General features: G+C 39.5%; 1 protein-coding gene across 3 annotated transcripts in view; it reads right to left on the bottom strand.

Moving 5' to 3' along the window:
• Nucleotides 1–3121: 3121 nt before the first annotated feature.
• The window catches only part of FBXO25 (F-box protein 25), a 48477-nt gene continuing 29268 nt past the window's right edge, over nt 3122–22330 (bottom strand). Inside the window, exons 7-11 of one of the 3 annotated variants that reach the window (XM_060752721.2) lie at nt 19380–19564; nt 14590–14769; nt 13063–13206; nt 9860–9886; nt 3122–4337 (exon numbers count right to left, since the gene is read on the bottom strand). In XM_060752721.2, the coding sequence (XP_060608704.1) occupies nt 4248–4337; nt 9860–9886; nt 13063–13206; nt 14590–14769; nt 19380–19564 (626 nt within the window). In that variant the 3' untranslated portion in view covers nt 3122–4247. Of the gene's footprint in view, nt 4338–9859; nt 9887–13062; nt 13207–14589; nt 14773–19379; nt 19565–22330 lie in introns of all 3 variants that reach the window. The other 2 variants (XM_060752720.2, XM_060752722.2) reach the window with 2 other exon arrangements.

The following is a 22330-nucleotide window of genomic DNA, read 5'->3' as shown; positions in this document are numbered from 1 at the left end:
TCAAGTACTTTGCAATATTCCATATGGCTCTGCTTAACTTGCACTTCTGAAGTGCATGCATTGACATGTGTGTATAACCCAATCCAAGCCAACGGTTTTTATCATGGCCTTCAGGGAGGGAAGGACTTTTGGTAGGGAGAATATGACTTTCAAAAGGTAAGTTGTAATACCTTCCATGTATTTTGAATTCCACAAGGATTTTAAGGCCAATGAAACCAGATGTCCATGGCTGGGGATGAGTAACGGGTTCAGTAAAAGTAGTTGTTCTCCCCTCCATCTGATTTGTAAAATATGTCTAGGTTATGCCAGACTCTCAGAGGTCGCAGCTGTTTCTTTTTGCCTATTGGAAAGGAAAGGCAAAGGAAAGGCTGTCTCTCCCTTTTGCTTTAGTTAACCGAATGCAAACTACTTTTTGCACTCTTGAACACAGTTTGCGTCAAGGACCATGGAGAAATTGGGAAGGGGAAGATAGAAACTGGGACATTTAATTGGGGAAGTTCATTGTTGACTCCATTTATGCAAAACATTATTATATTAGAAAGCTCTTTGGCCGATTCTTTTGTGATGCCTATTTTGTGAGGGCATAATAGGCTATGGCGCAGCTACTTAGTAGCCAGCTGCATTAAATCACTACTGACCAAGAGCCTGGGTCGGAGTAAGCTCTCAACCATTAATAGTCTAGCTTGCTGTTGACCTAAGCAGCCCGAAAGACAGTTGCAGCTGTCAAGTAGGAAATTTAGATACCGCTTTATGCGGGGAGGCTAATTTAACTAAAGTATGACACTGAGAAGGTGCGCAAACCAATAGTGCAGATGTGGATGATTATGGAGGGAATTAATCTCAGGCCTCAATTGTGTATAAGAATATATTATAGAGGAGTCCAATTATTAGTTGTAAATTAAGGTAACTGCCACCAACGTGAGGTATTTGAGGTATCACCGATGAGATCTGGCTCTACGGACGCAGGTTAGATGAGATGAGACGGTTTTTAACAAAAGATAAGTTTATTGTGTACAAAGCATATGGTTGCAGGCTGTTAAAATAACGTATAGAACTTTGAATATCATTTGGTTTTAATATAGTCCACTCTTTCAAATAACACAGCTCGTGGCCAACTTTTACTAAGGTGAAGCTCTTTAGTGAACAATGTTTCCCACTATAACTAGCCTTCCAATTTGATCTTTCCTTGATCAAATCTCTGATCTCTAGTCCTTCCTTGACTAGGGATCCTAACATGCTTCCTTTAGTCTTCCTTGACTAAAGAAACTGGCCTGGTTTCTCTCTTCAGCCCTTCTAGACTGAAAAACCTCCAGCTGCTCTCACACACCTCTCTCCCAGGCTTTTCAAGCCTCCACACTCTGACTCACTGGCCCTTTTCCAAAGATGGCTCCGCCCACATCTCACTCCCCTGAGCTAGCCTGCTTGGTCTCCTTGGCAACGATCACTGTGGATTCAAACCAGATAACTCTAGTTTTAGCTACTGTTACAAACACAAATATATACTCTAACGGTTAAACACATACATAGTATCAATGACTTCTACACAGACACCATAAAACCTTCCAGCAGCATGTGTAAGAATGAGGAAGTACTTCATCAAGGACTCTGTGTCACAAGTGGAAAGTGAAGCGGCAGCTCCCCCTGTGGCTGGAATAAAGCATAGCCCCATGAAGCCAGAAAGCTGGAATGTTAAATTGCCTCTGTGTCTATATATGTTGTATGTCTATGGCATTGAATGTTTACCATGTTTAAGTGCATGGTAATCCACCCTGAGTCCCCTGCGGGGTTAGAAGGGCGGAATATACTGTAAATTAATAAAATAATCTCACTAATGAATCAATGATGAGAAAAAGAAACTCTTAATTTCTTCCTGGTGAAAATATGGCAGTACAGTCACTGATGCAGTTCTAAGTTAGTAAGACAGAGGTCCTCCTGGTCAGTCATGAGGCCAATCGGGATATAGGGTGGCAATCTGTGCTTGACGGGATAACACTCCCCGAGGACACAGGTCCGCCGTTTGGGGGTCCTACTGGACTCAGCGCTGACGCTTGAAGCTCAGATATTGGTGGAGGTCAGGAGGGCCTATTCACAATTAAAGTTTGTGCACCCACTGCGTCTGTACCTTGAAAAGTCAGATCTGGCCATGGTGCTCCGTGCCTTAGTTATGTCTTGTATGGATTACTGCAATGCACTCTACATAGAGATGCCTCTGAAGATGGCTGGGAAGCTTCAATTAGGACAAAGATCAGCAGCCAGGCTGCTGATTGGGGTGGGTTATAGGGATCATATGACCGCCTCCTGAAGCAGCCACACTGCCTGCCTATTTGCTTCCAGACCCAATTCAAACTGCAGGTTGTTACCTATAAAGCTCTGCATGGCTCAGGTCCTGTCTATTTACGTGACTATATCCTCCCTTATGAACCTGTTCAGGCCTTACAATTGGCTGAGGAGACCCTCCTCTCGGTCCCACCACCATTGCAGGTGAGGTTGGTGGGAATGAGGGAGAGGGCCTTTTCAGTAGTGGCCTCCCGGCTCTGGAATACCCTCCCCAAGGAGATTAGATAAGCATCCACTGTTGCAACATTTAGGAGGAAATTGAAGAGGTGGCTCTTTAAACAGGCTTTTAACAGTGACTACAATATTTATCCTACCTTATGTATACACCTTATTGACTAGTCTATTTTTAACCTGTTTGCACACCAGCCCACCCTCCCACAACGAGACTTGAAGTATATCTTTGGTTGTTGTTTATGATGTCTGTTTTATTATTGTTATGTTGTTTTCTGTGGTCTTATACTGTTGTTGTATTTTATATGCTATGTTTTTGACTCTGTGTGATTGGACTTGGCCCCATGTAAGCTGCCCTGAGTCCCTTTGGGGAGATGGAGGTGGGCTATGAAAATAAACTTGTTATTATTTTATTATATAAGTATTGTATTGTATTGATTATGTTGTGAGCCACCCCAAATCCCATCTGGAGATGGGATGGGATACAAATAAACATTCTTATTATTAATTTAAATTGGCAACATGGAAAATCAATAAAATTTCATTCACCCTAATGTGAATTGATGCGTGTGTAAGGTGGCAATATATTTACATATAAAATCCCAAACACCAGTCAAAAGGCAAAAAACATTATTTATTTGTATACAAAACTAGATTCAAAACACAATGTGATATACATTGTACGGTATTAACCTGTATACAGTATTACATTGATCTGTATACAACATTACATGGAAATGATTGCTGAAGTCAGAAGAAAATATCAGTCTTTTGGAGTGTGCCATTCATTGGCCTGCTCTCCTCCATTCCTGCAAATCTGCAGAACAAACAGCAGCTTCCAAGAGATTCCAGTCCATCTTCATCTCCTCCAAAGTGAACTAAGAATTTTTGTAGAACTTCAACGGGTACCATGTAGGACTTTGCAGTGTGAGCTTAGCAATACACTTCTAATTGTCTCCACTAAAGCCCTGTAAGACCTTTCTAGAAGCCTAATGGCAGCAAAAACTAACAGGCAATCATTTAGAGCATAAGCACACGCCATAGAAACCCATGGGACTACCACCCGACAATTCCATCTGACACAATCAGCAGCTCACATTATTTAGGATACAGTTAGACAGGTGTGACTTAATTAACAAAATAGATTTTAAGAAAATAAATTATCTGGAAAAGGTATTTACAAAATGTAGTTGGCTTCTTCCATACAAAGATGCACAACAGGTTGCACAACTATGTCCTACCAAACGTGCAACATTCACAGCCAACACAGTATCTACAAAGAAGCCAAAAAAGTATCCTCTCACTATGCATAGGACATGTCAACTGTATACATTTGAAGGGGATGTCAGAAGACAAGGAGTAAATCCATTTTGGTCACCTCCCCTTAATGAAACTGCCCACTTCTCCCAGCTCAAAATCCATGTGACAAACCATAACAAGATGGTGATAATTCCCTTGATAAAAGTTCCAAAGCTTGACAAACTTCATGTATTCAAGTGGTCGAGATCACTCTCTTCATGATTTTCCTTTCCTTGCAAACAGCACATTCCTTCACTTTTCTTCCAACAAACTCAATAAAATGGTCTAGTCAATACTCTCTCTCTTTGATCCCATTATGTCCCTTTAAACTACAAAGCTCACTCACAGAAATATTGCACAAAAAGCAGTACACATATAAGTGCATGATTATGCCAAAAAAGAAAGAAGAAGTGAAGAACACACACAAAAATGAATTACACTTAAAATTTGAAGAGGTCTATGAAGTGCTGAGGAGATACTGGCATGAAACAGCTGTTTGGATCATTGGCTGTGCAGGGATGTCCTGTATCCTAAAAAAAATGAAGGACAGAGTTATTTTCTCTAGGTAGTGATAACCGATTCCCTGTTGTAAAGCAGTTTTGAAAGCCAGAAGTTTATATATAGCAGCAGCATTGAGGTAAAAGTGCAGCTTGATCAGGATCTTCTTGCTTCTATTTTTAAATCAAGTTCGGAGAGAGAGCCAAAACCCACTCCAAACTCCAATAGGATCTTCCTGACCAATCTTACAGTTGCTTAGGAATAACACTTTCAGGGGCAAGAACACAAGAAGCTGGCATATAATATATGAGATAGTCTGCCACTGGTTTCACCATGATATATGTATGTCTATGAATGGCTGTGACTGGGGTGGATAGCCGCTTATTTATTTATTTACAGTATTTATATTCTGCCCTTCTCACCCCAAAGGGGACTCAAGGTGGATCACAGTACATATGTATGCGGCAGTTTATACACTGACAAGACAGACAATTGTACACAGAGAGAGGTATAGGCTTTTCCCAACTCCGGCATCTTGGAGGCTTGTGCTTGGCTAAAGACCAAAAGCTCACCCTGACCTGGGCTTCGAACTGCCAACCTTTCGATTGACATGATATATTTACTGCAGTTGGTGGCTTAACCTGCTGTGCCCGGCCCTTAAGAATCTCCTCCTCTTCCCAACTAACTTCCTCTCACTGTCCACAACTTGGTGTCCTTCTACCAGAAAATGCTACATATTAATACCTTTCAGGTAGGATACAGCAAATACATGGAATAGGCACACTATTCTATTTATACAATACACACTTTGTTTTATTAGAGGGCAATGTTAATAAAGCAGGATTGGACAGAAATATATTGCAGATAGCTAGTTTTAAAGAGGATCTAGTTTAGTAATGCACTAATAATCCAAGAACTCATTACACATTCCTCCAGTCCAGGCGGTAACTTGCTAGATTACTTGTTCCTAGCACAATACCACAACAGTTATGATTCAATGACCTAGTCATGTTAGTCTGGAATATCAGCATGTAAAGGGATCTTGTAGCGCTTTAGAGATTACTGGAGAGAATGAAGTTGGCAATATAAACTTTGTAGATTAAGTCTACCTCCTCAGGCACAAAATCTTATACCAACGTTGGGTTGTTGTAGGTTTTTTCGGGCTGTATGGCCATGTTCTAGAGGTATTTTCTCCTGACGTTTCACCTGCATCTATGACAAGCATCCTCAGAGGTTGTGAGGTCCAATGTTGTTTTCGCAGTTTCAAAGGTCTACAACATCACTTTGCAAACTGTTATTGTGCCATTTTTTAAATGGAGGACAATATGTTCAGGCCTCCCCTGATCTCTTATCACCATAATCTAGAGTGGCTGGTCTAATCTGGATTCTGTCTCTTCCCCACAGAGTGACAGTGTAGAAGGGCATGTAGTAGTCACCTGCATTATACAAATATTCAGACATATCATGATCAGACATATCAAAGCAGGTCATTACTCAATCCCATTTCCCCTTTTTCTTCTGCCCACTCCCCTCACCAAAGAAAAACCCTACTCTCAATCTCTAAAACTACTAAAGCCATTGTTTGGAGCAACCAGATTCCCAAGGCAACCTTGGACCGGGTTGTGGCACAGCTGGTTGGGAGTCAGCTGCATTAAAATCACTACTGACCGAGAGTTCATGAGTTTGAAGCCAGCCCGGGTTGGAGTGAGCTTTCGGTCATTTGTCTAGCTTGCTGTTGACCTTTGCAGCCTGAAAGACAGTTGCATCTGTCAAGTAGGAAATTTGGGTACCGCTTATGTGGGTAGGCTAATTTAACTAATTTATGACACCATAAAACTCTCCAGCAGCGTGCAAAAAGAATGAGGAAGTACTCCATCGGTGTCACAAGTGGATGGTGAAGCGACAGCTCCGCCGGTGGCCAGAATTCAAAAGCATACCTTCATGTGGCTGGAAAGTTAAATAGCCTCTGTGTCTCTGTCTATATATGTTGTGTATCTATGGCATTGAATGTTTGCCATTTATATGTACATTGTGATCCGCCCTGAGTCCCCTGTGGGGTGAGAATGGCGGAATATAAATGCTGTAACTAACTAACTAAATAAACCTGCCATGTCATAAAGATTAGTAGTACTTTGGTCATCTTCAGAGTTTATTGCAGAAGCTAAGCAGAGTAGATCCTGGTTTATACTCAGACTGTTTGGTGTAGTTGTGTTACTTTACATCAGTGGTGTTAAACTCCTGGCCCTGCAGGTGTTTGGGCCTCCAGCTCCCAGAAGCCCTAGCCAACATCTCCAATTGCCATGAATTCTGGGAGCTGAAGTCCCAAACACCTGGAGGGCCACATATTTGACACCATTGCTTTACATCGTTTCCAATGTACGGTGAAGCTATTGTGACGTATTATTGGCAAGATTTGTTCAGAGGGGTTTGCCTTTATTTTCCAAGGTCAAGATACTGTGATTTCTCCATGGTCACCAAGTCAGTTTCCATGACCAAGCAGGGATTCAGACTCTGGCCTCTAGAGTCATAGTCCAGTGCTCAAACCAACATGATACATTAGCTTTCGTTCAGATATGGGATCACTAAAGTACATCTGCAATTACCAGGTAGGACTTGGAAAGATTTCTGTCTGAAATTTCAGAGCCGCTGCCATTCAGCTTACAGTGGCACAAGGTATTATAACAACATAGTAGCAATCCTTAGATGAATAGAATAATGCATGATAGGGACTATAGAGATTTTTCTCTCTTTTATAATATCAATATCTGGGGTCATACAATGGAACTGAATGGAGGGAGATTTCTCCATGCAATACAAAGTTCAGCTTTAGGACTCATTCTAACAAGAGGAAACAAATCACCCTAAACCTGAACTCTTTTAAAAGGAATTTTTTAAAAAATCATAAAAAAACATCAGTCAGCAACGTGTTTTGTTGCCTTGAAAATAAGGGAGAGCATTTTTCTTAATACCAGTTGCTAGGGAACATAACTACTGCCCTCAGACCCTGTTTCCTGCATTGCACCTGGATTTCCATTGTGTGAAGAGAACAGTGGAACAGGCATGCTTTTTGGTCTGACCAGGAGTGACTTTTACATGTTTGGAAATAGGGAGAGGGGAAAAGTAATCCACACCTGTTAATCGAAGCAAAAATAAAGTGAAGGAGATATTCTTATTGTCCTCTTAAGATCAAGTAAAGAAGAGGGGAGCATAGGGCCCACAGGGAGGCATAAGCTCCCCGTGGGCTCATAAGTAGCTAAAAGCGTTCTTGGTCAAAATATGTAGAAAAGTAGGACCTTCTTGAGAGTCAACATGGTGTAGTGGTTTAACTACTAGGTTACGACTCTGAGGAGAAGGGTTTGAATTTCCACGCAGCCATGGAAACCCACTAGTTGACCTTGGGCAAGCCACACACTCTAAACTTCAGAGGAACATTAGGGCAACCCCCATTTTGAAAAATCCTGTCAAGAAAACCCTGTGATAGATTTGGCTTAGGGCCACAATAGATCAGAAATATGTTGAAGGTATACGAACACTGCCTTCTTAGGTGAGCCTAGATGACATATGTGATGATAAAAGGAGGGGGACCTCAGAATTATTTAGAGTGCAGACAGGAAAGGGCTTTGGGACCATGACTATAACTCACAAGCTTTCCAAACTTTGAATACTTTCATCATTTTTCCTCATGTTCATGCAATACAGCTACAGACTGCAGCTGTACACAGACACATGAGTGTATCGGCTGCAGTCTGTAGCTGTGTTGTGTGAACATGAGAAGAAATGACCAAAATCTTGGGAATGTATGTTATTCTCTTAGAAATCATATATTTTAAATATATATATTAATGAAATGTTTTTATGCAATACATTGTGTTTCCATACACTTAGTTATAACAATTTATTTATGTGTCCATATCTTTCATAAGGGGTTGGCTTAACCTCCAGTTTGGTAGCAAAACTGAATTACTGTGTCGCAAAATGATGTGTGTCACCTACATGAAATGTTTGGAAAGCTCTGCTCTAACGGATCCCTTGTATTTTTGTGGAAATGAAGTGTTTCTCTATGCTTGAAGTGGATCACATTTTCTCAGTCTAATTTTCCCCAAAGAATAAGACATAGTAATGTGGGGCAAACTTGGGGCCACAGCCCCTAAGTAGGATGGGATCTAAATTAAATCCATTACATTTGATATACTTAATCTAGTGCAATGCAGTTGCCCTCTCTCAGCTCTACTTTTCATCTTAGCAGAGGAAGAATGGGAAAGACACATTACAATTAGTGACAACACAGAAGGCATAACAATAAAAAAAGAAATTTACAAAATGAGACAAAATAAGTGTTGTATTTATTCCAAACATTACCAATTGTCTTCAAAGAATCACTTTTTAAAGTTTGGAAGAAATTTGGAAAAATAAAACAATCTAGAATTAAAATGAAAAAAAATGCAATCTAGTGCAGTGCAGTGCGCTTTTTTCCATTTGCAAAACACTCCACCAAAAGGTTGCTGCCCAAGATGGGGAAGAAATGGAGTAGCGACAGCTAAAGTTAAGCTTCCCATGCAGTACATGGGAAACTAGCCTTCCTCAATCCACCCACTTTGGAATTTGGAAGGTTCAGGATTGGAAAAGGCTATCAGGAAGTATCAGTCAATATATAACAAAGGATCAAGAAATTATTCAAGGCATTTTTGGACATCCATACCTGAGCAGAAACAACCTAAAATAAATCTTAACATTCCTGCTCCTTAGGAGATAAAGATTGTTTATAGAGACACTCTCTTCTGACTTGGTATCTGACAAAACACATTTTCCTGCCTTTAAGCTAACTGGAAGCTGTGCTTGCTTACATTAGAAAGCTAAACAGCAGGTTTTTGTTTTGTTTACAGTACTTAAAAACAGTAACCTAGACATATTATACATTACCCAGAGCTGAGAGAACAACATGCTTGGATTTGATACATTGCATTTACAAAGAGGTAAAGCCAACCCTCCCATTTGCTTGGGTTAGGGGCACAAGACTCCAATGAAAGTGAAAAACCATAAATAAAACAATGTCTATTATTTTTATGTGAGAGAACACTTTTCTAGGAATTTCTAGCTCATCCAGTATGACTCTATGATGATCTACTTGGGAGGTCCTAGAGGTCTCTAGATCCTTCAGCATGATTGGAGGAAATTGAGGACCTAGAGGTTTTTAGAGAGAATATTTTTAAGCAAATCAAATAATAAAATCTACAAAAATGAAACCACAAATGTATAGCCCAGGCCCAACTGGGGACTTATGTTGACAGAAGAAGTTCAGCAGAGGATCAAGGAAGAGGTGAGGAACCCCTTCACTTGAAGGAAGATCTTACTCTTCCCACCTACACTTATCTTATCTACAGCTCTGCTTTGGTGGTTTTTTTCAGTCCTCTGGGGCAATTACTGAAGGTGGTGTGTCAAATCCTCTTCTTGAATCCACCTTCTGCCACCCTAAGTACCCAAGTGGCCTTTGGCCATACTATTCAGTCCCGCAGTATGACAGAAGAAAACCATGAAGAAAAGCACATGGAAGTACCTTGAGTAACAAAGCAAGATGGTAGTCCTTTTGAAGCCATGAGAGAAGAAACAGGAAGGAAGGCAGTGAAGCAAAAGAGAGGAAGATTTTACTGGACAGAATAACAAGAAGTAGCAATGTTCAATACATGATTACAATTCTGTCTACTGAGCATTCCTATCTAGACAACCCAAGTGGGGGAAATTATCCCTTAAAATACATTAAGAATAAGAAGTATATAGATACAATAGAGTCTTGCCTATCCAACATAAACGGGCTGGCATAACATCGGATAAACAAAAATGTCAGATAATACAGAGTCTCCTATTGATACTCCTCCGACGTGGCACTAGACACCTAGATTACTAACAACAGGGACTCAAATGGTTAACGCAAGGCAACACCTTGGAGCTAGAGCAGCCCAGCGGGAAATGCCTGGATGTGGAAGAGAAGCGAGGAAATCACAGAGGGAAGGAGGGAGGATGCTTCCTCTTCTGGTCCTGCCTCTTTTCCTCCTTTCCTCCCCCCTCCTCCTCCTTGTCTTGCCTTTTTCACTTATTGGGAATGGAGAGAGAGTTGGAAAACACTCCTTTAATTGAAGGGGAAATGCTGGTGGAAAAGGGGTGCATCGGATAAGATGGAATGTTGGATAAGCGAAGGTCGGATAAGCGTGACTCTACTGTATAACATTCTGTATGAAAGTCAATTTGTTGCATTGAATTTCTTCAACATACTAAAGATCTTTGATGATGGAATTCCTATTTCAAATCTGAGTATTGGCTCCTTTCTCTGCCTAATTCTAATAGGTCATATTATTTAATTACAGAATCTCAGCCACCTTCACACTTCCTAAACACAGTTTTATCTCATGAGACAGCGCTTGTCAGACACTGTATCCTCAAAGCTCTCCTTGGAATTTGGTCGTTTTAAAACCAGCAATGCTTGCTTCCAAAAGGAACGGGCATAATTTCTCATTGTAAATTATTTTAAAAGGTAGTAGTTAAACGCTGTAGGTGGGAGGCTCTTAACCTAACTGTTCGTCATTGCCAATGACTGACATTAAATATATCTCATCTTCTCATTTCTTTGACCCTGTTTGCACTACCTCTGCGCCTCAAAGCATTTTCATTTGTGATACTTAAATCATCTCCAAGGTTTTTTTTCCTGTGCTATTTATATGTTAAATGTCTGATAGCTGTTCAGAGGTAGGCAGCCGTCACAGTGAGAACTTTACTCCTGCACTCCGTTTATAAAACTGATTGAAACAAGAGCTGCTTAATGCCCGTGTGTGCACAAAAACTTACCAGTAACTTTAGCTGTTATGAAACATCGTAACTGATACAATATAGCAATACAGTATTCTATGCTCTAGACCAGGGCTTATTAAACTTTTTCAGACTCATGACCCTTTCCCACCAGATACAGAATACAGAATAGGTATAAAAATAAAACATTTACTAATAACAAATCAGCATTTGCAAAGCTTGCTAAACAGGTTGATTTTACTTTTTATGAAATACAGAAATCTATTGTAAACCCTACACATTGTTACTACAGTCAAATAAATATCTAAAACAACCACTAGGTGGCATTCAAAAAACCTACACTGTTGCCAAATTTTTCATGACCCTGACATTGAGCTAAGGCAGTGGATCTCAACCTGTGGGTCCCCAGATGTTTTGGCCTTCAACTCCCAGAAATCCTAACAGCTGGTAAACTGGCTGGGATTTCTGGGAGTTGTAGGCCAAAACACCTCAAGACCCACAGGTTGAGAACCTCTGAGCTAAGGGGACCCCCTTTTGGGTTGGGGACTCACAGTTTAAGAGGCAGTGCTCTAAATCAGCTATGATTGGAAACTAGCAAGAGAAGGACACTGCACTTTGCATCAGGCTTCTGTTCAGAAACTGAATGCTAGATAGGCTTGTCTTTGACCTGATTCAGCAGGGCTTTTGTGATGCTTACAAGCTTTCATCAACCTATTCAACATGGCAAAATGTGGCTTTGGCAAGTTTGATTAATGGCAAGCATAATGCACAGCTAATCATCCTTCCAGTTTCAAATCCTGGGAAATGTGTAAGGATTGTATGACCAGTTGCATGTCAATTTCTGCCAAAAAATAAGACTTGTTGAGGGACCAAGGAAGGTATCTCAACCAGCAGGCCCAAGTGGATAGCTCCTGCTGTCTAAAAGCACCCATTCTACGTTTAGACAGCTCTTCTCAATCTCTTTACCCTGGAGGAATATCTGAAATAATTTATCAAGGAACTCCTCCATAAAAAGGCAGCCCCCTTCTTTTGGCAATCACGATCTCTAGTTACAACCTGCATTATCTTAGGGTTCCAAGGAATCCTAGTGGAGAAACACCAAATTAGAGAGGACAGCATGTATTTTTTTCTTTTTGTGGCTTGCCTACATTTTTTTGACAGAAAAAAATGTTAGGTTAGTAAAGGTAAAGGTTTCCCCTGACATTAAGTCTAGTCATATCTGGCTCTAGGGGTTGGTGCTTATCTCCATTTCTAAACTGAAGAGCTGGTGTTGACAATAAACACCTCCAAGGTCATGTGGCCGGCATGAGTGCATAGGGGGCCATTACCTTTTTGCAGAAGCGGTACCTATAGATCTACTCGTATTTGCATGTTTTCAAACTGCTGGCTGGCAGAAGCTGGGCCTAACAGCGGGAGCTCACCACGCTCCCCAGATTTGAACCACCAATCTTTTGGTCAGCAAGTTAAGCAGCTCAGCAGTTTAACTTGCTACGCCATCGGGGGGGGGGGGGGAAATTAACATTACACATGTCTAAATGGGCAATAAGGGACCCAAGCAGGCCAGCATGACTTTAAGGGACAGCATTTTCTATTGATCTATTTATTAAGTCAATCTCTGCTAAGACAAATTCCATTTGGATATTTGGGAGAAGCTCAAAGAGATGACAATGGAAGCATTCATTAGCTGGCACAACTAGTCATGTCAAAGCTGCTTTCTGTGTTGCATGACACATTTCCCAATGGAAATCAATATGCTCTCAAAGTAATTTCCCCAAACAAGTCACTACTAAATATAACACAATGTTTGATCTTTTAAATTATATATGTTTTGAAAATATTTATATTTTAGAACTATGAAAACTGTAAATAATATATGAAAAACAATATTAGACACAGTAACATTCCTTAGTGCTACCAACTAATGGTTTAAAGTTTTATAATCAGTAAGAATTTTATTACCTTCCAAAAAAGAATACTGCAATGTCGACAAAAATGCAAGGTGTCTCCATACTGTTCCTTTATAGGATAGCATTTCTGAAGTGCGAAGTACATCAGCTTCCAGTCAATATGACCTTTTTCTGACAGAATAAGATGCCTACAGAACTGAACATAAATGTAACATTTGAAAGCCATCATGTTATTTCAATCAACTCTGCGAAGAAATATCTAATGGCACCAAAATGCTTAGTTCCAAACACAGATACAGAAAACCATTGTCAAAATGTTACACTACATGATGATTTTGCTAAACAATGCTAAATTTCTGGAGTCCTAGTTATAACTCAATGCATGCCTCTTATCAGGAAAGCACCACTGAATCTAGAATTACTTATGAGTAAAGGCTATTTCAGGTTGCACCCATTATCTCTCATCATAAGCACACCCGACTGCAACCAAATTCCACAGAAATGAGTGGGGTTGATTTCTTTAAAAGTAGACTTACAATGAACATGTAACAACAAATGAACGTTTTTGTCTTTTGCTTAAGTAAATTCTATGATCTACATTATTCACAGACCTTTAAACAAATATGAATTTCTCTCTCTCTTTCTGTTGTATATCTGCTATATTTATATAGAGCTAAACTTGTACACAGTTGTATTACTAGGATTGGTGTCACCAAGTGTGATAATTTATGGTGTCATCCCATGGACTATCTCTTGTACTAGTAACTAGACCAGTGATTTCCAACCTTTTTCTGACCAGGGACTACTTTGACTAGGGACTGCTCTCCAACATTAGTACCTAAAGGGTTATGAATCAGTTTTTGGTCAACTTTAGATTCGGTGTGGGGTGCTGATTCAGAAAATTGCATTGGATAGATCACATCAGCTCTAGTTTCTGATACAGAACATATTCCATGGTCAGTGATAGGGAAGGAGTAGCAGGTGGCATGAAACGAGCAGAAATAAAATAAAATAAAATAAAAATAAAATAAAAAAATAGAGGAAGGAGGCTCGTGGACCAGATTTTTGTCCTCGCGGCCCACTGGTGGTTTGGGGCCCGCAGTTAAGAACACTGAACTAGACTATACAGAATCTTTAGTGATGTTTTTCTACTAATGTTATTCATAAATCATTCCATATATCATTGAATGCAATGACAAAATCAGTAACTACAACAAAAATAACAGCAAGAAAAACAGTGGATGTTTGTAGTATGTGCAGACAAAAGAATGTGATTCAATTTGTCATTGTAATTGGAAATTAATGACGGTTCTTGCCAAAGCACAACCACATTGAAAGACTCAAAAAGTAAGTTAGCACAGAGTAGGTATATCAATATGTGACATGTCAGTTAGGCTTAAAAATAACAATTGTGAGGTTATAACTAACTAGAAGTATATTTTTAATAAAACAATAGATCTCTGCTGAAATACTTTTATCACAAAACTGTTATCAACAGTCATTTTAGTTTCACCCCTTCTGACCAGTGCTAATGGAAGCTCCTTACATCTGTACAGATATGTATGAAAGCTCCTCTTACCTGTTTTTCAGCAAAATGGTACTGGCAGAGTTTTTTCCACAGCTGTCTGTCTTCGCTGAGCATATACAAAGTGGGAGTCACTTGGCCCAAAGTAATGATGTCCCAACCATCTGAAAATCTATACAAAATGTTGTTCAGCATGTGCAAAGGAAGATCACTGAGCGTACATCCATTGTTGACCTGCTGCAAAGCAAATTGATCACTGTTAGTTTGTTAGTTTAATGCTCAAGTCATCAAACACACTTTGATAGCATGGAAAACAACTATGAATGTCCCTGGTAACCTTCAACCAAAACAACACAAGTTCTTATAAGAGGTTTCAAGTTTATGTAACTTTACTTTTATTGCAGGGGTAGTAGTTGCGTGGCTCTCCAAATATCTTCAGAAAGCGAGTTCTAGTATCTGTTGCAATTGGCTAAAACTAACTACCGTAGTTCTATAGAGACTTCCAATTATATCTGGAAGGCAGTAACTAACAGTATCCAGCGGGTCAAACAATCCTTATACCTGTCTTACAATGTAGTATTAATTCTACTTCTACCAGAATGACAACCAGAAAACTATGCATACGAGGAGTTAAGTGATTCTTTCCCCTGTTAAAGCTTTTGGTACGATATTGTCTCTAGAAGCACTTTATCCAGAAATTTCTCATCTAAGAAAAAAAGCATACAGCATAGCGAACTAGTATTTTATCTTTTTTCTTAACAGGCAACTTATTTGCTATCATTACAAAAAGGATTTTTTTTTTTACAAATCACTGGTTTTTTAATTCCATTCTCCAAGATTTTGTGATACACCAAACAACATATTGGTCTGTTTTTCACAATTATTTCAGCTATGAGACATCCCATAGTACTTCACAGAAGATACCAGAGTTGCTGGTAACTGAGGGAAATAAGGTTGAACACTGTAAAAACCACCCACTGCATGGCTATCAGCCTCTACCCAGTAGACTCAAATCAAGGAAAAGCTTCCAGAGAACCACCACTCCTCTTAATGTTCTCTCAGGTCATCCTTCTGGGCAGCTAAACCAGGAAATCCCAATTGAATGGCTCCCCACAAGGGTCTTCCTCCAGGGAAAAAACAAGAATGGGCAACTTGGAAGTCCCTAAACAGACTCAGAAGTGGAGTGGGCAGATCAAAAGACAACCTGGCAAAATGGAACTACCTAAAAGAATCCTCCAGCTTGTGTGACTGTGGAGCAGAACAAACAACTCTGCATCTGTAAGCTTGCCCACAATGCCCTGCCTCATGCACTGAGGAAGAATTGTTTAAAGCTACAGAAAATGCTGTCACTGTTGCCCAGCTTTGGTCAAAAATTATTTAGCCACTTGTGCTCCTTCTATTTTTATCAGTTTTATACTTATGTATACAATAAAAAATAGTGTTGCAAATGAAAGCTACTAGTGCAATTTATCATGTGTTGTAATTACAGGTCTGGTCATGGGCCGACATCTAAGGATGCAATAGCACTTCAAAATCTAGCATCTGCAGTGGTCCAGAAATCAACCTATTTTACAGGAATCCACATTAATTATTACAACTGCCAAGGCATTATTATTCTGGCTGGATGGTGAATAAAAATTGCCCTTGAGTTCTTTCTCAACAATACTATCATAGGAAGAATGTTTCTGGCTTAAAGAAATACCTTGGTATTTAGTATATATCAAAGAAATAAACAGGCAAGCTTCGTCCAGTTATACATGTAAATATATTGTAGTGAAAAAGAGGAATGCTTATGTGTTGAGGGCATGTAGAGGTATAGTTGGTTGCACTGTGCAACATTCACCTGAAAATGACAACCAAAAGTTACTTCTGGTTGTGACTTCCCCGATAGTCCCAGCTGTTTTGGCGTGTTGCAGCAGGTGTTTTAAGTTAATTAAATACCATCATGATAAGGTTTAGGCAGATATTTGGTTCATATGGTTCTCCTGAGGTACATTTGACTCAAGAATTAGACTGTAGAGTCCAATTTTTGTAACTGACAGGGTATTACAAATAAAATCATTAGCATAATTTATAGAAGTTCTTTATTTCATTTACCTCACTGTAAAAAAACCACGTTAAAGCTATACTAATCCAACTAATTACGACAAAGAAAAGTCACTGCTCTTTCCATCACAATTTTTTAAAATTGAATATTGGATTTATTATTAGGGTGGGAGAATTAGGAGCTCTTCTTGTACAAGAAAAGTATCTTAAGCCTAATATTTTTTCCTATGTAAGCAAACACTGATTAAAGCCACAAGATATACTGTTGATATTTCTAGCATTTCACATTCAATAGCTTATGATATTACAGCTGTATTGATATGAATGCTTCTACCCTAGGGCTGAGAGCGGCGGTTAATAAATGCAATAAATAAATAAATAAATAAATAAATACCAGGCGCTAAGTAACATTTAATTAGAGCAATCACATTCCCAATTTCTATGTATAGCTGAAAATACTGGACAGTGAAGAAAGCTGACAGAAAGAAAACAAACTCATCATTTATCTATTTCATTTGTACGGCAGCCTCCTCTCACAGCAGGACCCAGAGTCGCTTTCAGAGACAGTTAATTCAAAACATTCACGATAAAAATGTTCAAACATTTGTCATATAAAACATTTAAGTTTTTAACAAACATATATTTAAAGAGACAAATAAAACATCTCAATAAAAAGCCATCCTGCTTATACATCAAAAGCCTGTTTAAACAATATATAATATCTATCTCCTTACTTGCCTGATTACTAAAGGAAAGCAGGGAGGGGTCTGGGATGGTGGCAAGACTGAGGGAAAACTTTCTCCTATAGATATTAGAACTCTGGTAGGTGCGCATGGGGTGATGTGGCCTTTCAGATAGTCTGGACCTAAGCCACACAGTGCTTTACAGATGATGACCAACACTTGAATTGTGTTGGGAAATGAACTGTGATCCATGTAATGAGTGCGACTGGTGCATAAACTTTAGCTGTGGCAATTGCGCTTCTTTCGACTGCTGAAGCCTTGGCATCCAGGGGAACAAACCGCAATTCTGAGATTTCAGAGGAAGTGCAATCCCAATTTTCAGAAACTGAATCCTTATTTCCTGGCCTGCCTTCCCAGTCTGGATTAAGTTTCAATTTCTCTCTCATCTGCTTCAGACACCTGTTCATTTGAAATGTGGTGCTGTAGAAGCTCTATGGAAATGCACTCTATGTGGGGCTGACTTTGAAGACGGCTCGGAGGCTGCAGCTGGTGCAAAGATCGGGCTACCTATAGGGAGCATACCATGCCTCTATTAAAGCAGCTCCACTGGCGTCCGACAAGTTTCCAGGCCCAATTGAAAGTGCAGGTTATCACCTATAAAGCCCTATACGCTTTGGGTCTAACCTATCATTGAGACCGCATCTCCTTCTATGAACTGGTGTGGACTCTGAGATCTGCCAGGGAGGCCCTTCTCTTGGTCCCACCAATGTCCCAAGTACTGTTGGTGGGGACAAGAGGGCCTTCTTGGTGGTGGTTTCCCAGCTCTGGAATGCCCTCCCTAGAGAGATTAGGTTAGCCTCCACTCTCCAAGATTTTCAATCTAGTCTAAAAACATGGCTTTTAAAATAAGCCTTTGACCTTGAGTAGATTGTAATGGTTAGACTTGACTTAGTGATTGCTTCACCCTGGCACTTTGACTCATTAATTGAAGACAGTCAGTTTTATCTGCAGGCACTACTGCGTTTTATGAATTATGTGATGTGCTATGTGCATTCCCTGAGTTCGCTGTTATAATTTTATGTTGTCATCATTTTTATGCTTACGTATTCTTTGTTTTATGTGTGACACTCTGGAGTGCTTTTGTGAGTTGCCCCAAGTCCCTTCGGGGAGATGGTGGTGGGGCATAAATAAAGATGATGATGATTATTATTATTATGAAATGCTAAAAGGAAGAATAAATGGGTCCAGGGAAAATCAAGCTTTAACTATCTGAAGAAACCAGCATGACTAAACGGAGACTGAAAAGACATGATTCCCTAGAAAATACAACCACCCTTAAAAAAAGTGAAAGTAAAAAAAGTGAAAGACCATATTACAGATGGATAGGATGCAGGAGTCTGAAACATGTTTACAGGGTGACTTGAACATCTCTCATTTACAGGGTCACTGCAGGTTGAAGTTGACATGGCAGATAATAACAACAGAAGTGGAAATGGCCTCTCTAGATTTTCCAGCTTACAGAAACTGGGGTGCTATTTCATGGAATTTCTAATTTCACCTTAGCTTTCATATTAAAAACTGTGATCAAACAAAATATGCTAAAATTCCCCACAAGCACCAGAAAGATGGGAGTATTAAAAACCTTCCCCTTTCCTATTGCCTAATGATCTGAAATTTGGAGGAAGGTCAAGGGAACAAGTGATGGAAAAGAACCCAATAGGAATATATAGGAATGCCTTATTGTTTTTTCTTCAAATTTAGCAGTTCTAAAGGGAACTAGAAAAAATGTAAACTTTCACAGGTATGGAATATATTCAGACACTTAAGCAACTCAAGATTCTTCTTCTTCCCAATGGGAAAAGCACCCAACACTGAAAAAAACACCCCATCATAGGTTAGCTAGGTTGCAGTTTCAAATACTTTAAAATGGCTAACGTTTTTTAAAAAAGTTTAAAAGATTTTGTAACTTTTTCTCACAATTTGAGGTTGGGACAGGAAGGGAAGAGACCCCGTTGAGAAGTTTAGAGGAAAGGATTCCATGTTTCCAAACCTTTGTTTGAATTCTATTATAACAAATCAAAAACATCACTGAGATAATATAAAAGCCAGCTATACCTTGGTCATCTGAAGATTGCTGAGCTGTTGCTGCCACAAAAGGATAGTTTCCAGCCGGCAAATCCAAATATTGATGTTTCCTACCAGCACTGACTTCCCTACGCCTCTTATTAAGGTGCAAAGTGTAGAACTCAGGTCTTGAAGGAGGTCTTTGATGAGACGTGGGTTGTACTGGTCTTCTAGAACTAGACGGGGAAAATTTAAAAACACAGAAATATTCCAGATTAAGTCTAATTTTTTTAAAGCCTAGGTTAAAATCGATACTCAATTTTATAAGATAAAAGCAACACTGCCATTTTCAGTACATCCGTGCTCTTTCCTAAAATCCTATTATATAAAGATATACTCTGAACAAGACATAATTTACATATTTTTCTATTACTGCTGATAATAATGCACATGTATTAAAGATTTGTAGAAGCTGGTGTCCAAAACCTCAAAACGACTAAGTATCTGAATGAGATAGGGAAGCAGAATATGCAAACTAAGAAAACACCTTAGGATATCATGGTGACATTGGACTTAGGAAAATAGAAGCAACATCCTGCCTGCCCAGACCTCGATCAAGCAAGAGCGAAGATGGTGGCACTCATTTTGCAGTAATTGCATATATCTCAGTGGGTGTCTGACCTGTACAGCCATCTATGCAATTAGGGCTGGGAGCCTGCTGCTCATAATTTAGGTATTTGAGTCAAACATGGGAGAATCAGCTCTCCTGTCCTGTCACTTTTCAGTAAATCAGGCTTAAAGTTGCTTCACAAAGCTATGCAGGTGTACCTCAGTCCATTAAGTTTCTGACATACAAGCCAAGTTTTGCAAATTATCTTGCCTCACCAGCTAGCCCGCAGCATGTTAAAAAAAAAAGTCTAGATCTACAAGTGTGACAACCAAAATGGAAATCATAAAAAAGGAAGCTTATAAAAGAAATTGCATTCCTGGATGCATTTCTGGAAGAAAATTATGTAATCATGCAAGTTCTTTTGCTGGCTGGTTTATACAACAAGGGCTCCTACATGGTGTGATGGATCTGGACCAAAGCCTTAAAAAATCCACCCCTTTTGAGTCCAAAGCAGAGAGAAAGGAAAAGAACAAAAATATTATTGTCTGCAGATAGGTGAAGTGGCCCTGTCATGTGACTGGGAAATAAAGAGTGAAACAGATTGGTTGTTGCTAGGTGGCATGTTTATGTGAGGGAAAAAGGAGGGGATGAAGGGAGGGACGGAAGAAGAAGGGAAAGAAAGGAAGGGAGGGAAGGAAATGAAAAGGTAGAGAAGGAAGAACAACAAAGAAGTGAAGAGGAAAGAAGGAAAAAAGAAAAAAAATGGGATGGAAGGAAGGGGAAAAGGAAGGAAGAAGTATATGATACTACTACTACTACTACTAATATTAACAACAACAACAACAATTTATTTATTTATAATCCATCCTCTCTTTCCAAAGAGACTCAAGGCAAAAGCAAGGGTGATAGAAAGCAAGGGAAGAATGGAAGTAAAGAAGAACAAAGAGGGAGAAGTTGTATGAGGGAAATAGTAGAAGAAACAAAAGAATCACAAATAGAATAGAATAATTTTATTGTCATTGTACTAAAATGACATTCGCACCACCACTGCACAGCCCCACAAGAAAGAATCGCAAACATACTATTGTCAGAGTATTGCCATGGAATTAGGCTTTCTCACCGCCAGAGAAATGAGAAAGCAGGTGGGCAACAGCCAGCCACTCCAACATTGGGTATATACGCTACTATAGTATAAAATTATTTTCAGACTATCTGTACAACTTATATATGAAACATAAATGAATTGCGTGTTTATACTTGAGTACCATATCCAAAATAGCTTATTGTGGAAATACATGCAAATACAAGTATTCTAAAATCAGAAATCCAAAACACTTCTGGCCCCAAACATTTTGTATTTAACCTGTACCAATTTTTCCATGAAAGAAGTAGTTTCCAGAATCTCAGGCTTAAAGTTGCTTCACAAAGCTATGCAGGTGTACCTCAGTCCATTAAGTTTCTGACATACAAGCCAAGTTTTGCAAATTATCTTGCCTCGCCAGCTAGTCTGCAGCATGTTTTAAAAAGTCTAGATCTATAAGTGTGACAACCAAAATGGAAATCATAAAAAGGAAGCTTATAAAAGAAATTGAATTCCATGCACAATCATGTAGTAGTTAATGGCAAGCTTTGGGGCCAAATTTATAGATTTTGATTTCACCCATGGGTCAGTCAAGAGCCATTCTGAACAGAAGAAAGCACCAATGCCACTGCTACACAGTCATTTTCCCACTCAGAAATTCAATCAAGTCCATGAGTAAGGAGGTTGTCCTAGGACTGACTAAGCATTTCCCTCTCACTACTCTGCTCAGAGAAGAAGATGGTTCATTTTTTATAACAGTCAAAGTACTCAAACTACAACTCCCATGATCCCACAGTATTCGGCTATGCCAGTTCAAGTGATGTCCATCTGCATTAATTCTATAGTGTAGATGCACCCTGAGTGTGTCCATGCAGCTTACTATCATTTAATTAAATTCAAAGCAGAGTGAATATCTGCATTTATCTTAATCTGACAACAAGAATGTATGGCCTTTGCCAACAACTGCTTTGAGAGGCCTACAGTAAGAGAACATAAACTGTGCTTCTAGGGTTTCTTGTTTTACCAGCTCCTACACAACATGACTGATGGCCACCCTGGCTTGGCGTTGAAGCTCCAAAAGGTTTTCCACTTTTTTGGTCGCTTCCTTTCTAGTAAAATTGCAAGGTAACGCAAGGTGTCAACTACATATTTGTATTCTTGAAATACCTGATTACTCAGGTGACCAGCATACCAAGCACATGAAAGGTTAGACCTTCTCAGCCCAGTAAATAACTCCACAGGTTACTGGCTTGCTAGAAGGCTGATAGAAGAGAGGCCACAAGCCCCAAGTTCCACCCTGTAGTCTTATGC

This window comes from Anolis sagrei, chromosome 1 (assembly GCF_037176765.1).
Source record: "Anolis sagrei isolate rAnoSag1 chromosome 1, rAnoSag1.mat, whole genome shotgun sequence".
Lineage (NCBI taxonomy): Eukaryota > Metazoa > Chordata > Lepidosauria > Squamata > Dactyloidae > Anolis > Anolis sagrei.
The sequence above is the reverse complement of the archived record's forward strand: the minus strand, read 5'-3'. Positions and strand labels throughout refer to the sequence as shown.